Below are 20,036 nucleotides of genomic sequence, written 5' to 3'. Positions count from 1 at the left end.
CACCGTGAAAAGGCGGCAGTTTAAGGTAATTAAAATGTTCGGAGGAAATCAACGATGATTCGCTGGTTTCGCGCTGCGAGAGAGTGTGACCGTCGTGGACTCCAGCGAAATCTTTGACCAGAGAAATTGGAAATCGAACGGTATCTTCATTCGAACCTTACCGAGCGATTCAACCATGGGACTTTTGGGTTTCCCGTGTGGATGAGTCAAACTACCCTATAACGGAGCTCGTGGAAAACCTATGAGTAATGGGGAAGGATGGCTAACGTGACGCGATCTTTATCGACGTTTCTTTTTTCATTAAAGGGTAATTCAATCTTGAACTCCTATGATTTCTGAACTGTGAACGATTTAACTACTTTGCTATTAACCCCTTGTCCTATGATTTCTTTTAATTCTGCTTGATAAATCTACATTATCCTTAATAATTCAGTAAAAGAAGAAAAGTATTCATTGTTTATTCTGTATCTATGTGTATTCTGAAGGTGGAAGATTGATAATAGCCAAATAACATTTCATTCATATGAAAAATAAATAAATAATATTCAGTTTCATCGAATTCAGTTGAAAATATTCATCACGAGTCTTACTCGACGTTATAGGAGAAGGGTTTAATGTATTGAAAGTAAAAGAAGATTTCAGTTTGATTCCATGTGGTGTAAGGTATAATCATTGATAACAGGAATATGTAATTTGCATTCAAACAAATTGAATAACATTTGTTTGTTAAGTTCTATTTGAAACCTTCAACGCGAGTCTGACACGGTATTGTAGGGCAAGGGGTGAACAAACGGTTACCACTTTCTGTAATAATTGATTACAAAATTTAAATATTGAAATTTTGATAAAGTTCAGATATATTTATGCTTTACGTAAGAGTAACTTTTCGGGGCTCTGACGGTCATTAAGAGCTGCAAATTTAACTAATGAACACGTTCTATGATCGAATCGAATCCAATCAAGTAACCCGTTGCAATCAAAAGTTAGAATCAATTTACAGAGAAATTGCAGGTAAACCAAGAAAGGCGATTATTTCACTTCGATATTCCATATACTGATACATTAAAAGCTTCGATATTAACCGGTTGAGTGTCAAGCGGCGCGATTTCGCTTCTCCGTTGCGTTTAATTATTTATTTTTATCTTTTTCATCGTCTGCTTAAAAATAGAACTATGGATCGATCACGCTTACAATTTCTATACGTGAAAGTAGATAAGCGTAAGTTTTTGAGCTGAGACCCGTACATATTTTCACGAAAGCCCGTAGTACTCAATCAGCTGAACATTAAACTTTGCAATATGTTAACGCATTGTTAACCAGTAATTTTACGCAGAAACTATCCCATGTCACCGGTTCTTATTCTGTAATTAAATATGAAAGAAGAACAATCTAAATAAACTTCAATATACTTTATTCGTACACAATAAGTTGAAATGAAACTTTCGACATACGCCGTATATAATTTTGCATAGCCATTTTGCTTTTACAATACTCTATATTGCGTTTCAAAAATTAAAATGTCTAATGCAAGTACAAACACTAATATGTTAACTATGGAAACCATCAATGTTTCACGTATCACTCATTCCTTCATAGCAAAGACAAGAAAGAACAACTATTAATTACCACAATTCTTACGGTACATTGTTATCTAGTTGTATAGCTATCTACGCTACCGAACATTTCAATCCTACATCAGTTATCTCATGAATTATACTTATTCCAAAGTAATTTCGATGGGATTTCATTCCCATGGGACGAAATTGTCAACTCGTGACCGATCAACAATCTGTTAACACCAAATTGAAGCTCCTTAACACTATTTCTACCGAAGGTGTCAAAAGACACCTGAAATTTTCACTTGAAATTATTTTCCCAGTTAAATCATTTGTCCTCACTTGAATTTTCATTTCCTATAATTAATTTTATAATCATTACTGAAAAGATCGAATGGTCAATTCAGTATATACGACTAAACTCGGAAAATAATTTTAATTTAAAAATTCCAAAGGTGTCTTTTGACATCTTCCAAAAGTAACAGAAGTAATTGAATCTTGATTCTCTTGAATTGAAACGAAATCTTATATCTCTGTTATCAATTGTTACACTTCGAACTAACCGTAGATATAGATTCATATGAAATTCTCCTTTGTTTCCATGAAACGATTAACACTAGAACCAAGCCCTTAAATTGACTTTCGACAATTTCTTTACAAAAACTACAAATGTGAATTTTTTAAGGTTTGAATTGGTTTAAATTTCGGCTTAGGTATTACTTAATCAGCTTCTTTAGTAATTCCTCAAAGAGGTATTCGTACCTATTCAGAAATCGCAAAATAAAACGTCGAGAAATGGGTAATTTTGACCCATCTGGTAGTTCTGGTGTTAATGTGAAAGTAATTATCGCGGGCATTATAAAAAAAGTCATTGGTGGAAGGGTTAAATCTCACTTGAAACGTCGCGGATCGTGGAAACGAGGGCTGAAAGAAGTAGCCGATCATTAGTAAAGTCAGAAAGAGGTGCTTGTGAATGGTCTATAGCGAAATCGGGACCACCTAACGTCACCGATGGCAACGAGATAAATAATCGCGATGGGTGGGCGCCCTCGGTCGCGCCTTTCGGAAACACGGGGCACGGGTTACGTGCATGCCTCGTGGGTCCCCGTAGGGAGTCACCGGTCTCCTCCGTTGCCCCCATAAGGTGGTACAGAGCTCCAGCCGTGTGTGAGAATCCATTCCAGTCGATTTCACAGGGGTTGCAGGGGGTCCGACTCGGAATTTCGCTTTCTTTCCTCGGCCCCCGTTCCTCCGCACTCCGTTCTTTCTCTTTTTCTTCGTTGATCCACGGCCTCCTCGGGCCCCGTGTTTTTCGAAACTCCCGCGGTCGCGTACACCACCACCTTAGCCGTGAACCCGGCCGATCGAGATCCCCGATAGGAACCCCGCTGGCGAACCTTGAAATAGGTTTCACGGAAACTATGCGTCGACGACGCGACGCGGCGCTTGTTTTCTGCGCCGTCGCTCGCCTCGTCAACCGCCGCCGGCGAATATTATTTCGAGAACAGGGCCTCGCCTTTTGGAGAACGCTCTTTCGCAGGGTGATTCCTCGTCGAATCGGTCCTCATTAAAAAAAGAAGATTCCAGAGGAACGATCGTATCGTTGAATCTAAGATTCGAAGGTGAAGGAAACATTTCTTGGAGAGTACTTACTAAATAGAGAATATCATTGACTAAATACATATTTTAATATACAATAATACTAACGTCTCGAACGTACAAACGCAATATTACCTAAGAGCAAAACTGTAATCGGTAATTATCTCAGAATCCAATGTTCAAACGAAAAAAGTGAAAGATCTCAAATGAAAATATTCTATCCACAGTAAAATACAAGAATACACAAGAGAAAAGACTCCATGCTAAATATCAATATCGAATATAAAACAGAAGCGAGAACTCATTAACCGTTATGACAATCGTCCCATCAGCTCGATGCGTGTCAGAGAAAAGACACTCGAGAAACGGTATCGTTCAGTGTTGTCCAATCGCGAATAAAAAGGAAAAAGCTGGCATCTCATTGATTATTATGTGACGTGAGTGGTAAGCTGACTTCCGGTAGCCGGAACGGTTACCGCGGGCTCTCCGGTCGCTCACCTTCGGCCGCCGAAAGGGCACATAGGTGGATTAGGTGGATGAAAGGTTAAATAGGTGCCAGTGGGTAGCCGGAAGGTGGGTGTACTCGTTAGTGTGTGATCCCGCCTACCGTCCAATGCGGTGGCTGGTTTCCCAGGGGACTCCCTAGCCTCTCTTGTGCCGGCTTTTGTGGTCCCTTCTCCTTCCACGTACGGGTATACCGCGGGGCACTCTTTTGCTGTCAGGAGGAGGACTTGGTGTGTCGGGTTTGCATCGTGCGCGCGATAATAGTCACCGTGGGTTCCCCGGTTAGTGCGCGTTTCAGAGTGTTCCTCCGCTGGCTGCACGCTCGTTCGCTCGCTCGCTCGCTCGCTCGCTCGCTCGCTTGCTCGTCAACGTCAGTCCTTGCGATCGAACGATCGAGGCCGGATCGATCGAGTCCTCGCGGAGGATCCTGGACACCTGACTTCTTCGTCGAACCTTGCGTTCCTTCGACTTTTCCTCGATCTTAGCGTCAACTATCGCGCTTTGAACATTGATCGTTCGATTCCGTGGATCCTTTAGAGACTACAAAGCACAGTGATTCGTAGACGAACGATGTAAATCAAGTTTCTCGTGGCTTCGTAATAGTTCCTCGCGCTTTGAACATTGAGCTTTCGATTCCGCGGACCCTTTAGAGATTATTAAATATAGTGATTCGCGGTTGGAGGGTGTAAATCAAGTTTCCTGTGGCCTTCCATCGATACTGCATAGAGAACGTGAACACTGTGGCTGTTCAGATTGAACTGTAACCTGTTCGGTGAACCTTCCCGAGGATTTTCTTGGCGCTGCTTTGTCTCGGGGTCGAAGGGGTGATGTGGTGAATTGCGGACTTTTATGTTCGAAGGGTGCTTGATTCGGAAGCAGAATGTTGTTCAAGGGAAACAGCTCCAGGCTGGAGCTGTTGATCGGGAAGATACAGGCTCATAAGGAACCTTCTCAGGATGATCACCACAAATCGAAAGGTACATGAGTATTTATCGTCTATAGTCTTTGAATCACTCAGTTTTAATTGATATCGAGTATACACGTCGTGTTCGTTAAGCAAATTGCTAGACGCAGTCAATTCCTCCGAGTACTCCCCTCCTCCGATTTCAATCCGATTTAATAATTGCTTGGTTAACTTCGTTCGTCGCTAACAGCGATTTGTAATGACGGCGGCTCGTGCAGGCGATCGCGCGATAAAATTTTCCGCCAGATTCGCGGCTACGTCCTTAATCAGTAAATCAATCGATTACGCAAATCCTGGGCTCCCTCGGAGCCTGATCGTAACAATGAAATATTGAATCGGCGTTGCCAATAATAGCGTCGAAACTATCGATCTATCAAGCATTTCTTCGGATGAATTATCTTGAACGCTGCGTTTGCGTCGATTTCACGCGTATTGAATTTTATGAACATTCATCGGTAAACTTTTATGTCTATTTTGATCGATTCTAATTTTCGAGATCTAAAGAAACGAATCTTTCTAGACATCAATTTTCATAAGAACAATACAATAAACTGCACAATAAATCTCCGTAAACCCAGTATTAACACTTGAACTATCAAACATTTAAACTTTCCCAAATTTTCCTATAAAAATCTATAAACACGCGTTTATTAACATTTCAATCGACTTGCGTTTAAGTATAATCATTACTCAATCATTTCTCCAGTAATTTCTCAATCGAGCATCCATCCCTATCAGTAATTATATCCGAACAAATCGATAATGTACCACGTTGATCCATCTGCTAGTTCCAGTGTTAATGAGTCTTAACACTACAACTAGCCAGTAGTCAAATAGACTTTCTTATTCTCCCAGAGGAATTCTAGCAGTACGTTTACCATAATTTCATTCGACTAGTACCTTAATTCTCACGCCACTAAATTAACTTATCCAATAATTTCCCCAAATAACATTCGTATCCCTCGAATGATTTCGAGGAAATCAGAAATGGGTCATCTCGACCTCATCAGCTAGTTCCAACGTTAACGAGGCATCGTTCGAGCTATCGTCCGGATCTCGCGATCATCGGAACGCGTGGAGTTAGGGGGTGGCGCCCGGTGGTGGGCCGAAGTTGGGGCAAAGAAATTTCGCGGGCAGCGCGGCTCGCCACGCCAATGGCGATTTGTAAATCCGCGCAAACCACTGTCGACTGACGGAGTTCGCGTCCCGTACATAAGTCACAATTAACGAAGGCGTTAAGTCGGCCCCCTATTAATAAGCGACGTCGAAGCGGCCTATAAATAGCGACGGGCACGAGGTGACAACATTACGCAGCCACACGCGACGAGGAGAACAAGGGGATAGAAGGAGAGAGCGAAGAGAGCCGTACAGGGAGAGAAAAAGAGAGAGCGGAGAGGCCGTGCACGAGCGAACACGCACACGACCGAAAGACAAAAACACAATGCAACACGGCTGGCATCGGCAGGTCGCGCAGAAAAGAGCTGCCAGTGTTAAGTGCGACTATTTTCGCGCCGATGACACATCGCCGCTGATTGGACGGAATCGAGACTCTAAATAAAACCCCCTCGGATCCCTCGACTAGCCTTTGGTCCTTCTCTTGCCGATTTTTTATAGTGCCTCCCCTGTTTTCAAGGGTTGCACGTTGGAGTCGATTAACTTGGAAGCTTGCGTAGAAACGATTTTTTTAGGGTTGAGAGGGATGATGAGTGGAATAGAGATAATCGAGGGTGGTCTATTTCAATGATTTCTGTTGTTTGTTTTAACGAGTTGTAATGATTAATGGTGCGGTCTGTTTGGATGTTAAGGGTTGAGATTTTTAAGGGATGGGATGGCTGGTTATGGAAGATTGAAACGTACCGTGTTTTGGAGGTAGTATGATGGCAAATAATTGTACAGATTGTAATACAGATTATTCTGTGCAATGTATAATAAAGTTGTATGGTGGTCTACAATGTAATTGTTAAGAGACATTGAGAAGCGGCTGTTCAGAAGCGTTCTCCATGAACGGGACAACGCGCCGCTCATCCGATTCCTCTTGGCAGCCGCGTAGACGAATTCCCGACGACAGTGGATCAGCTGGGTGCCGTTCGGTAGCTCGGCTTCTATTTATTGCGTGCTCACCCGATCCGCCTTGTCTCTCTTTCTGCAAGAAGAGGCGCGCGTGAGTCACGCGGGATGCCAATTGGGCGAGTGGCCCGATACGTGCACGAGATTTCTGTTGCACAACCGGAGGAACACCTGATCGAGCGAGGCATCTTGGGGTTACTCACGGGTGGAACGCGCTGTAAGCTCTTCGAAATTCCATCCCTTAATTCGTTTTGTTAAATGAAAGGGATAATATTGAAGAATCTTCATCAAAGTAATTCGCCACTCCGATAATCTCCAGTTATTCACTTTGTCTTCTAAGAAAGGCTGCGGACATTTGTCTTTAAAAGGAAGCTACTCGGTCCTGAAAATAATCAGCCACCCCAGTAATCTCCGATCACCTGATTGTTCCAAGTTTCTTCCCGCCGAAGCGCCGATTACGATCGAACGAAACGTTTTCCACAAAATTCTATTAACGATCGTTCCAATTACTGCCTAGACGCGTCGAGATTACCAGCACGCGATCTCACGCGCTCGGTGAAGCCGGGTTAAAGGAAAAACGCGGCGGGCGTGGGCGGAGGATGCGACCCATTTAACGTGATCCGATCTCTCTCGTTGGGTGTCTCCGTGTTCTTCTCTTGGTTGGAGCCGCGCGGAGGAGACGGGATTCCGCAAAATCTCTTAAATCCAGTGGTGGGTGTCGGATCCAGAGCGTGGACCGGGCAAATGAGGAAACGGCCAACTAGCCGAGTCATTTCCACCGTTTACCAGGGCCACTTTGCTCTATCCGAGCCGGTGGGAGTCTTCATTCCTGGCAATTATTAATTATTCGACTCGCCTCGTCCGGATGTCTCCTTCGTCGCCGGTTTCTTCTATTGCGTGTTTCTTTCGCGTTGCCACCGCCTCCTCTTCTCCTTCGACGGCGTCCTCGCGGAACGGGCCGGTTCCGTTCGCCGTTTCCAACCTTCGCCCGAACCCATTCATAGACTAAGATACGTTTAGCGACGCACGGATCATTGGGAATAACGCTTGAGATATCTTTCTGATCTTAAACCGTTCAGTTCTGAGTATTTGAACTCTATTTTTTTTCATACTTCGATATTTACTGGGGATTGAGGGGTGTTGAGGCTTCGTCTTCGCTGATTGCTGCTCAGTGATTTGGAAAATACTAAGGAAGTTTTTAGTCAGCAAGTTATCAAATTGCCAAATTGCTAAGTTACAAGTTACCAAATTACCAAATTATCATATCACCAAGTTACCAAGTTATGAAGTCACCAAATTATCAAATTACCAAGTTATCAAGCTCCCAAGTTACCAAGTCATTGAGTTACCAAGGTATCAAGTCACCAAATAACCAAGTTACCAAATTCACCAGATTTCGAAGTAATCAAGTCACCAAATTACCAAATTACCAAGTTATCAAGCTACCAAGTTACCAAGTCATTGAGTTACCAAGTTATCAGGTCACCAAATTACGAAACTACCAAGTCACCAACTTCACCAAGTTTCCAAGTTACCAAATTTCCAAGTCACCAAATTGTCAAGCTCCCAAATGTCCAAGTCGTCAAATCACCAAGTACCAAAGTTACCGGAAAATTAAATAATCAAGCCCCGTTATCAAAGAAATAGAGCGACCCGTCCGCAGGATCATCTCAAGACACGAGACCGAAGATTGCCCGGGACGTGTCGTGATTGTTCCCTATCCTAGCGCAGGGAAAGGGGTACCATTCCGCGTTACGGCGCAAAAATTGCGAGCAGCTTAACACGATCCCCGGCGGATAGCGGAGACTGGATGCACGGATAAAAGGGTAGCAGAACTCGATCCGAGAATTCCCCCGCGCCCGCGGAATGTCCCTCGCACTCTTTCCTTCCCTCTTTCGCTGTTCTCTATCCGCGGGGACCAGTCTTCGAGGATCTCTCGGTGGTTCTTGACGAGGCACGGGTTAATGGTACCAGTTTCACCGTATACACACTCGTTACGAAAACAATCCGAAGGGACGTATAACGGGCGAGGCTGAGGTCAACCGGACTCGTAACGTTCCTCTACATCGGGTTCGTAAGGTCGTGCTTATGGAAGAACTGGTCCCTCTTACGACATTTAGAAACCTGTTTCGAAAAAAGATCGCCGGTCCTCTTGACGGACCGAACGGGCTGCTCGCGCGCGGGACCGTCGACGATACTTACTCATCGATCAGTCTTTCGCTGATCCTGATGGACAGTCCGGTAACTTCTGCGTGTTTGGACGGTTTTTTATTCTATAAATGAGGCGGTATCTGTTAGGCATCTTCGCAGGGTGCATCTCTTTGGAACTTCTGTATCGGCGGTAGTATTTACCGTTAGTTAGGATCGTTTGACACTAGATCTACGGACGTTTATTGTACAATTTATTCTATTGTTTCTAGAAGAGTAGATGTTCGTTCATTTGGGAATTACGAGTTTAAAAGGATTAAGATATTCGTGTAACTGCGTCGATTGAAATTGATAGAAGCTTTTAGCAAATAGCGTTTAAGTCGGTATACATCGAATAGACGCGTTCTGTAAATCTAGTGTTAATAATCAAATATGTACCTAAAGGTTTGATCTATGATACTTCAGGAGTTCTGTTAGCTCTGCAATTTAGTGTCTTTTGTGGTTGTCTGGTAGCTCAAGATGTAACTTTTATCTCTGAAATTTAGGAGAGTTTCATATTAACTTCTGCATTTAATGTCGCTTAGAATTGAATACTTCACCAAGCTGTAGTTTGAACTTGCATCTATATTCTAACCCCTTGTATTCAAAGTTTTTTTCATTTATATTACCAGCAACTCGAAGCAATTTCAGTGGAAAGATCATATTCACGTATAAGTAAATGGTATGCGCATTAAAAGAAAAGTCATTGTTGTACATTATTGTTTTTTTCGAGCCTCGACCGTCTTTTGTCACCAAGAGCGGAATATCTTATACATAATAGTTTTTACGATCTGTCTTCGTCCTTATGTTATGAACTGAAAATTATTTGCATTGTCTCCATAGCGGAGCCCTCGAGTGCAAAGGGCTAATTGTTAGGAGGGCCGCATTGATCCTGATTAATTGGTTTTTCAGATAAATACTGTGCATACGTTGGCTTATCTGACGGTAAAACTTGCGGATTTCTTTGATTTGCAGAAGCGCTCGGGACCGGAAGTTCGTCCTGGCACAGCGAGGATGGTGGACCAAACTCGCGGCGTGGCGGAGAGACACCGTCGTCCTGTGCGACTCCAACATCCGCCAGCTTCCCGTCGGAACCCGAAGTCGATGCCGACGTTGGCGTCAACGCCGACGGGAACAACGCCACCGCGCCTTATCCTTGTCAATTCTGCGACCGCACTTTTCCGCGACTGAGCTACCTGAAGAAGCACGAACAGGTAATTCGACGGACATCTTTCCACGTGATCGTATATAAAATATAGCACGGATTCGAGGAAACTGTAATCTGACTGACGAGACAATAGAGATGATTAACGCTAGAACTACCAGATCAAAATGACCAATTCCTATTTCCTTCTTTTACAATTACTGTAAAGGTACAGACACTTTAAGAAATGATTAAAGAAGTTGATTTAGACTAAACTAAAATACAAGCCAATTGAAATCGTAATAAATTCACGCTTATAACTTTCATAAAGAAATTTTAAAAGACGGTTTAACCTCTTGTCCTATGATTTATCTCTCAATTATGATCAGTACTTTGTCATTAATAATTTATTGAGAAAGAAAAATTCTAGGCATATTCTATATACAATATCTTCTCCAAAGTATAATTAATAACAGAAGAATAATATTTCATTTGAATTGTAAAGAATTGAGTAATATTTATGCTTGCGAAATTCTTTAAAATACTCACCACGAGTCTAACACGTTGTTATAAGGTGAAAGGTTAAGTGCTCGGTGGTTCTAGTGTCAAAGTGTAACTATTGATCCTTTACAAAATGATTTATTGGATCGATAACTAAGTTCCAGTCATAAGTATTATAAATCAGCGTATATCTCGCGTGAATCTGTCGTTCAACGTTCAACGAACCAACATCGTTAGCAAGTAGAAGAGATACTTCTTATCAAGCCGAGCTGCGACATCTACGTGGCAACAACTGGTCTACTCCGGATAGAAAGGAGCAAAGTAGCAAAAGGCGTGGCGGACGCGTGGCAAATTCGAATTTTTCTGTTTTGCATGGCGGTGGCATTAGATGGCAAAGCTCTCTTCCGTGTCAAGCCGACGTCCGCCGGGCCATCGTCGGGTCAGAATCTGTACCGTCGTCCCATAACAGGTTGTACCGGTCAGGTAGTTCGTCCAGGTGGTTCTCCTGGTTCGGGTTCCTATGGACTTTTCAGGCTCGATAAGAAGCACGCGAGTTGAATCGCGGCTCCCGCTTAGATACTTCGATGGCCGAGATAGAGAACCTTTTTAAACGTTTCAAATTCTACAAGATAATAAAACGAAAGGAATTCTGAAGGTGTCGTATCGTTTTTGCTTATGGACAATCGGATCGAATCGATTCACGTCATAATTACCGAGCAATCAAATCGTAAACATACATTTTCTTCTACAAAACTGACTTCATTGAGATTTCAGTTTATTTTCCTTTTATTGTATCTTTCCGAAGGTTTTAAAGTATCGCTTTTATTTATGGACAATCGAATCGATTCAAGATTCGCGTCGATTTGCACTAGAACTACCGAGGCAATCAAATCGTCAAATTTACATTTTCTTATACAAACCACAAAAATGACTTCATTGAGATTTCGATTTGTTTTCTTTTTATTATATCTTTTCAAAGGTAATACAGTATCTCTTTTATTTACGGACAATTGAATCGATTCAAGATTCGCGTCGATTCACATCAAAACTACCGAGGCAATCAAATCGCCGAACATACATTTTCTTATACAACCTACGAAAGACACTTCATTAACACTAAAACTATCGAGCAAATTGATATTTTCAAATTCTTATATAGGAACTCTAAGAACGCAGCTATTGACATTTCAATTGACTTACGATTCAATTCGCGTACTTAATCAATTCCTCTAGTAATTTCGCAGAGGAGCATCTGTTACCTTTCTAATAACTAGGGAATAAGAATTCAGAAATAGATAAATATAACCCATTTGGTCTAGTGTTAACATTTCAATTGCTATCCTTTCCATTGTATCTTTCAAAACTCATAAAATCAGAACCCCGGGATACATCTTCATCCCTCAAACGATACTTCCAGCGTCAAACGTTGCCTCCGCTCTACCCTCCAAGAAACATAAATTAAACAATCCTACAAACATCGAACACCTACTCCCTTTACAAACGTCATCTTCCAATAAACCAAAAACATTCCCAAATCGCATCTTCCACGAGCATCGACCAATTTCCCTTTTCTCACCCTTTATCTTCATCTTTCGCGAAGCGACTATAAAAAGTGAAAGACACCGGCCACGCTTCCTAATCCCCGAGGAAGTGTCGCGGGTCGTATCGAATCGGCGTCGCGGTTTTTGCCCGTCCAGTTTTACAATCACTGTCAATCGCGTTGGCTTTCTTCGACGCTTTCTCTCCGCGAGCCGTCTCTCCCCGAGAGGCGAGAGGCTTCCGGCTCTCCTGTCGTGACGGGAGAGTTCGTCTTCCACGACGAACGACGGGCGATCGGGCTTCGCCCTTCCGTCCGTCCGGATTGTCTCTTCAAAGGAGCCGACGAAACGGCTCGAAAGTCTCGTACGTGCCGAGCTTACTCCGCCGGCCGACGAACACCGACTCCGAAAAGAGAGCATCGCGAGTCCGGCCTCGTCAGAGCGAGACACGGGGAAGGGAATCAAGAGGAAAAAACGACCGGACAAAGAGAATGACCCGACCCGTTCGCGATCATATCGGTCACAGTGATCTACCTGGGTGACAACCACCGGGGGAACTTCTCGTCAGAGGAGTTTCTTACTCGTCGATCTCCCCACCGCTTTCTCTCTTCGGACCACCACTGCTCCTGGCGTGTCTAACGAATCGCGGGATCATGTCTTGCTCCGCGTTTTTCGTCGATCACTGTCGATACGAAACGTCTATATGTACACGCTCAACCCTTTGCACTCGCGAGGTGACTCTCAGTTAGCGCTTTATTTGATACAGCAAAACCACGAAGTTGAATATTTAGTATTTTAACCCTCTATGGGCCGAATTTTTTTTCGTGGATGTAACAAAATTTATGCAGTATGAAATTAATAAATATCAACATATGAACGCAAATTAACAATGTATTCAATAGTTTCAATAATTTTATTGAAACGAATATACTTTGTAACTTTGAAGTTACAATGACGTTGAACGTAAACGCCTGCGTGTACAAAAGTTTAAGTTGATTAATTATTTAATGTCGTTCGTCGTTTTACAATAAAAAATTAAATAAGTCAATTTAACCCGGTATATTGATGTGTGACTTCAAAGTCACACGAGCCTATAGAGGGTTAAATTAAGCGTTGTATTGTTATGTGAAACATTTAAGTAACATAACTTTATTGCTTGATTTATTTGTGAATTATTGTCAAAATCAGTTTCAAACAATGTCGACTATATCTCGTCGGAAAATGAATATTTCCAGTCAAAAGCTTTCAAGTGCAAAGGCTTAGCACTTAGCACTCCGGGTTGTTTTGTAATCTATCAGCAACTGCAAGTAATTTTTATAGTATTCCTAGCGAAAATGAGAAATGCTGTAACATTTCTTCGGTCTTTTATTTTCCGTCTTAGTAGAAAATTTGGATGTGGAGAATCTAATAATTTTAGAGTAGCTTCTTTAAGATTCATTAAAATATTTAATATTATAACTGGTGCAATATTGGAGCCAGAGTTCAAAGGGTTAACACTAAAACTACCGAGCAGTTAACCCCTTAGCTTATAACAACGTGCCGGCCTCGTGGTGAAGATTTTCAATATGATTCAACGAACATAAATATTATTCAGTTCATTCTAATTCAAATTAACACGTTGACTGCTACGCTGGTCATCGATGACCGGAGCTTCCAAATTGCTTGAATGCAGTTACACTAAAAAAATTGATGTCGAGAAAGAATACTTAGTAACATAAGTAATTAGATAATAGTGTAACATTAGCACTTTGATAATAAGTTGGTAATAATTATTTTTAGTATCTTTTGTCATTGTTACGGAAGAATAAGTATTAATGTACAAAATGGTCAGAATTGTCATGGCAGTTAACGTGTTAAATGTTATTCTTCTGTGATCAACTTACTTAAAAGGAAACAGAGGTATAGCATATGCTTCGAATTTTTCTCCTTTTCCAATAAATTAATAATGACAATGTTGTCGTATCGATCAGAATTGAGAAAGAGATTATAGGGCAAGGGGTTAAATCGACCTTTCGAAATTCCTGGAAACTGTAAATTGCGCCTGTTGAGATTTTAATTGATTTATAATTCAATTTAAATTGGGTTTTAAATTTTAATTGGTTCAATTAAAATTGAAATTAGGTGAAGTCGTATTTCAGTCACTCGGAAGCTGACGTGGTTGAGTCTATGAAAGAAAAATTGTGAGAATTAATGTTTTGTGAAATGATTGTACCGTATATTCGGAAGCTATAAAACAAAGGAGTTTCTGACCTAGAAAAAAGAAACGAGTAAATCTTTGAATAACAGAATATTATTTATTCTATTGAAATTTACAAACATCAGCATGTATACAAAAATTGACTTAGCTGCATTGTCTTTTGAGCGACTAATTTGACTACTTGGTTGTTCTAATTAAACTATAGGTAACGTTGATAAGCGATCTTGAGTTTGTGCTGAAGTTTTTAAAGGAAAATGGATGATCGATATAGTCTAGGTTTAGTAATTTAGATTAGTTCCATTGTTCATCGCGTTTGGATGGGGTAATTTGTTGAAATGTAAATGCATTTAGTTGAAAGGTTATCGATGGAGTGTTCGAATCAATTATCGTGATTCTGGTAATGGAAACCTGTTCGACGCAGAAGGATGTTTTGATTAATTCCAATTGGTCCATTGAATTTCACATTAACTTACAATAATACGAAGTTATCGATGTTCTGCGATTACTGATAAACGGATTATGTTCGTACGAACGTTTCAGAGCCACGGCGATCAAATGCCCTACCGATGCAGCTGGTGCGCCAGACTGTTCAAGCACAAACGCAGCAGAGATCGACACGTGAAGCTGCACACGGGAGATCGAAGATATCGATGCACGCACTGCGAGGCTGCTTTCTCCAGGAGGTAAGCCCCAGGACCCGTACCTTTAGCTTAGGATCCCATCACCGGCGACAGTAAATGGTGAACCATTACATTGATCGTAACCTTATTGCCGTTGAACTCTGAAGAGTCCTGGCTAACCCAGGCCTTATCATATATCCATCGTAGCGTAAGATAAAACCGAAATGAATCTATCAGAAAAGGGAAATTAGCTTCGCTAGTTTCATCTTGATCTCATTAAATGAGTGTTGGTAAATGTATATTAACTTTGAAGAAAAATCTAATCTAAATCAACTAGACACTGTGCCCTTTTAAAATCTCTATTGAAGTGAGTATTCCAATGTTTAAGGAAACGAAAATTAATTGTGTTAGTTTCATCTTGATCTCATTAAATGAGTGTTGGTAAATGTATATTAACTTTGAAGAAAAATCTAATCTAGATCAACTAGACACTGTGCCCTTTTAAAATCTCTATTGAAGTGAGTATTCCAATGTTTAAGGAAACGAAAATTGGCTGTGTTATTTTCATCTTGATCTCATGAAATAAGATACTTGTAATAGATCTCAATGCTATGTTTGAAGAAGAATGTTTAGCTCAGTTAGAATGTTTAGAATGTCTCGATCAATCTTTAGAATCTTTAGATCAATTAGAAACTCTACCCTTTCAAATTTTCAATCAAAGCGATTGCTCGAATCTATAAAGAAAGAAACATTAATTATACCAGTTTGATCTCGATATCACAGTGTCGAATAACAAGTCCGCAACAAAAGAAACATCAACACTAAAACTACCAAGCAGTTAAATCGACTTCTTGAAATTCCTTTACAAAAACTCCAAGAGCGCATCTATCGGGACTCTAATTGCTCTACAATTCAGTTCGCATTCTGCTAAATCAATATCCTCAATCGTTCCTCAGAGAAACACGTGTCATTTCTTTAATAATTAGAAAACGAAGAAATGAAGAATAGGTGATTTTGTCCAATCTACCAGTTCTAGTGTTAATTATACCAGTTCGATCTCGATATTAATTGAACGACAAACGTATCGCAGCTCCAATCACTAATTCCAAAGGAAACCGATTAGAAAAACATTTATACCACCCGCATTCAAGGAAATCACGTCGCGTCGAGAAAAATCAATCATCCCCCGGTAGGTCGTCTAAGATTGCGAAAGAAGATGGTGGCGGGGATGGCTGGAGACAGCCGGGAAAAGCGTAGAGGAAACAGAGGGCCCCGATATTCCGGGGGACCGATCCACCGGGTGACAAATGAGTAATGATCGCGAGACGACCGCGGCCCCGGCTCGCATTAGTCAAGCTTTACTCTCTCACGTGACTCTTTCTCTCACCCTCCCCCCTTCTGCCGGTTTTCTTCTCCGCGGCCTCTTTTCCCGTCTTTATTTCTCCGGCCCTCCCTCCCTTTCTCTTTATCCCTTCTTCGAGCTCTCCCGTCTCCGCGCGCATTCACTCGAGGCACCGCGTGTATTGAAATGCTAAGCTGGCCCGCGAGGGTGGCGAACCGGCGCGGCGCGCACCTTTTTCGTGTTCGAGTGTCCGTCCGTTCCTCCCTGCGCGCAACCGGCCGACCGGCCGACCGACCGGCCGTCCGTCGTCCTGAATGCTACGTGCACGCGAGAAGAAGGGGCCCTCTCGCGTCCAGGTGAGCGGCGGACAGGTAGGCGCATAGGTGTTACGGGACAACAGGTAGAACATTAGTCAAGTGCCTCGTTCCCGCTCGTCCGACCGGCCTTACACGTTACGCCGCGCTCACGACTCGGTTGGATCGCTTTGATGCACCCTTGGAGTTTATTGAAAAGTCCGTCGTTGCTTTGAGATCTTCTGAGTAGAACTTCGGTGGAAATTGGTTGTTGATTTTCTAATTAGAAGATCTTCTAATTAGAACTTTTTTAAGATTGGTCGGTGATCTGAGATCTCCTAACCAGAGTTTTGTTAATAATTGATTGATCATTTGGAGTTTATTGAGAAGTTGGTCGTTGATTTGAGATCTTCTGAGTAGAACTTTAGTGGAAATTGATTGTTGATTTGAGATCTTCTAAGTAGAACTTTGTTAAGGTTTGTCGTTGGTCTGAGATCTCCTAACTTTAGAATTTTGTTAAAAATTGATCGTTCATTTGGGAACTTCTACGTAGGATTTTGATAAACACTGATCGTTGGTCTGAGATCTCCTAACTAGAACTTTGTCACGAATTGATTGTTGATCTAGGAACTCTTACTTACAATTTTGATAAAACCTGATCGTTGATCTAAGATTCCCTAACCAGAACTTCATTAAAACTTGATCGTTAATTTAAGAGCTCCTAACTAGAATTTTGATAAAAACTAATCGTTAATCAAAGATCTCTTAGACTAGAACCACAGCTAGACTAGAACTTTCATAAAAATTGATTGTTCATCTCAGAATTCCTAATTAGAACTTCGCTAAGAATTCATCCAGATCCATAGAATACTTTCGTAACAGTTGATAAAGAGTTTGCTACTGACCGCCTATCGTTCGCGTGACTCTCTAAATGAATTCTTTCAATGAAACAGGATTATTAGGACAGATTTCATTAGATGATAATCAGTACTAGCTTCTTCCGACTCATAAGATAATCTTCTTCAAAGACATGCTTCCACAATTACTGAAACTATATTAAAATTGAATGTTATACGTGTCATCGCGTTGCTGTAAGTAATCTTAGTAACAGCTTTGTCTCGGTATTTTACTCCTGTTAAGCGATCGGAAGCAAAGTTTAATATGTCGCGAGTATATGGGACGCGGGGATCGTTCAGTTAATGGAACACGGGGTTCATCTGGGAATTTCTTGTTATTCGACTCGCGGGGTCCTAACAGAGACCTTCGCCTGTCAGCCATTATTACAATCGCATTGCCTGATCTTTACGCCACATCTCTATTCGTTCTCCGTGCTTGACGGTCGGCTTGGGTGACCCAACAAAAGGGTGAAAACCCCCGTGGTTCTCACATAGATCCCGCAGAGCCACGGGGGATCTCGGTGCGCGACGGAGATCGTCCACGATCGATCCGACTCGTATCATCCACCGCGAAGACGGAACGCAAAACTTCATCCTTGATTATCATGAACCGAGTACCTTTCCAGAAAACTAATAAAAACTTGCTTCTTATTCGATTTATTCAACACTAGAACCACCGAACGGTCAAACTGATTTTTTGAAATTTTTCCATAGAAACACCAACAGCGCTACTATTGAGATTTCTATTGATTTATAATTCTATAATTTATATCTATGATTATCTTAGTGTAGTAATTTCGAGTAATCTTAATGTAGTAATTTCGAGTAATAATTAATGTAGTAATTTCTCAGAGAATTATCTGTTATGTTTTCAATAACGATTAAAGACGCAATCAGGAATGGGTCATTTTCACTTCTCTGATAGTTCTAGTGTTAAAGTCAACGAGAAAATATCCTTCTTCTACGTAGTATAGAACAATATGTCGTGGTAACAGAAATTTTGAACTGCGATATAGAGAATATATTTACTAGATTTAATTTAGCATCATATACTAGGTTTAATTTAGTATTATATACTAGATTATATCTGAAGGTAAGGTAACTCATAAAAACTTATCGAGTACGATGCTGTTTTATATTAATCCTTTGTACTTGAAAGATGACTCTGAGCCACCTGATTTGATATAGTAAAATTATAAGGTCATATATAATATTCAGCTTTGTATAATGCATCAATATGTGAAATATTGGAATAAAATAGTTTTATTTCTTGATTTATGTACTTTTTCTCATTGGTTGATTTCAAAGAAAGTCTATATCTTATCGGAAAACGTTGAATGTTTCTAGTGGAAAGTCTTCGAGTGCAAAGGGTTAACACTAGAACTCCAGGTGGCACAAAATGACAGATTTCTAATTTTCTCTTTCAGAATTGCTGTGAAGGTACAGATATTTTAAATTTAAATTTAGTGATACCTAAACTGAAATATAAACCAATTGAAATCTTAAGAAATTCACACTTATAGCTTTGATTAGGAAATTTTGAAAGAGTGCTCGGTAGTTCTAGTGTTAACCTTTTACACTCAGGAGGTGACTCTAAGTCACAACTTAATTTGAACGGTAAAATTATAAAATTATAAAGTTTGATGTTTAATATTGAACTTTTTATAATGCATCACTATGTGAAATATAGTAAAATATTTTCATTCCTTAATTTATCGACTGAATTACTTACATTAGTCGGAACAAACATCGTCTATATTTTATCAAAAAGTGTCGAATATTTCTAGCAAAAAGCTTTCGAATGCAAAAAGTTGACACTACTTACCAGAATCCAAATATCCAAGATTTCCAATGTGCGCTGGAATTCTTTTAAACCGGCGTTTATCGAATAAATTAACACGTTCGCGGACGTGAACATAGCATTCATCTTCATTACAATGCAAAATGACACGAATCCTACAGCATTGAAATTTATAAGCCACTTTAACCCTCGAAGTACGGCATTTGCATTTTTCCTATTTTTGCGGCACATTAAAATTTCTACTGTCCATCAACGTGCCAGCATTGTGTCAATTATATCGTTGTTCACATATTCATCGTATTATAAGCTGTTTGCATCAAATTTCTCGAGATTACTCCCTCCTGTAATGAATCGAAATAATACATGGAAACATTAGCGAATGTACCAAACCAAAGCCGGTAGGGAAAGTGTTGAAACGGCTTGTAAATCTTCCACAAGCTTACTTTAAAAATTATCCGTGAATGGTTTAACCTGTTAATTGTGGAATTTAATTTCGGAAATCTCCTATAATGCTCGCAATGAAATGAAATAATGAAGTGTATACTCGTCTAACACAGGTCAAATGCACGTATAATATATTCTAACGAAGAACTAAAGCAAAATGAAGAAGAATTACATGTTTATCTGAAGAAATAAATAGTTTATCGTTGAAAGAATTAGTATTATTTTGATTTTAAGATGACGCATGTACTCGTCGAACGCAGTCAACTGGTTAAATGTTCAGCTAGTTGCCATTAAACGAGATGATCCACGTGGACTGTTAAACGAGTACTATAATCCGTTAAAGGCCTGTTAAAAAGTCAACACGGCTGGGACGGCTATCCTCG

At 40.8% G+C, this 20,036-nt stretch overlaps 1 protein-coding gene across 5 annotated transcripts in view; it reads left to right on the top strand.

Annotated features, from left to right (window-relative positions):
• The window catches only part of L (zinc finger protein Lobe), a 113,792-nt gene that overhangs the window by 86,406 nt on the left and 7,350 nt on the right, over positions 1-20,036 (top strand). The window contains exons 1-4 of one of the 5 annotated variants that reach the window (XM_076373694.1): positions 3,920-4,231; positions 4,342-4,636; positions 9,853-10,091; positions 14,798-14,940. In XM_076373694.1, the coding sequence (XP_076229809.1) occupies positions 4,540-4,636; positions 9,853-10,091; positions 14,798-14,940 (479 nt within the window). In that variant the 5' untranslated portion in view covers positions 3,920-4,231; positions 4,342-4,539. Of the gene's footprint in view, positions 1-3,919; positions 4,637-7,952; positions 8,044-9,852; positions 10,092-14,797; positions 14,941-20,036 lie in introns of those variants that run through there. The other 4 variants (XM_031973759.2, XM_031973760.2, XM_031973758.2 and 1 more) reach the window with 4 other exon arrangements.

This window comes from Nomia melanderi, chromosome 14, assembly GCF_051020985.1.
Source record: "Nomia melanderi isolate GNS246 chromosome 14, iyNomMela1, whole genome shotgun sequence".
Classification (NCBI taxonomy): domain Eukaryota; kingdom Metazoa; phylum Arthropoda; class Insecta; order Hymenoptera; family Halictidae; genus Nomia; species Nomia melanderi.
The sequence above is the reverse complement of the archived record's forward strand: the minus strand, read 5'-3'. Positions and strand labels throughout refer to the sequence as shown.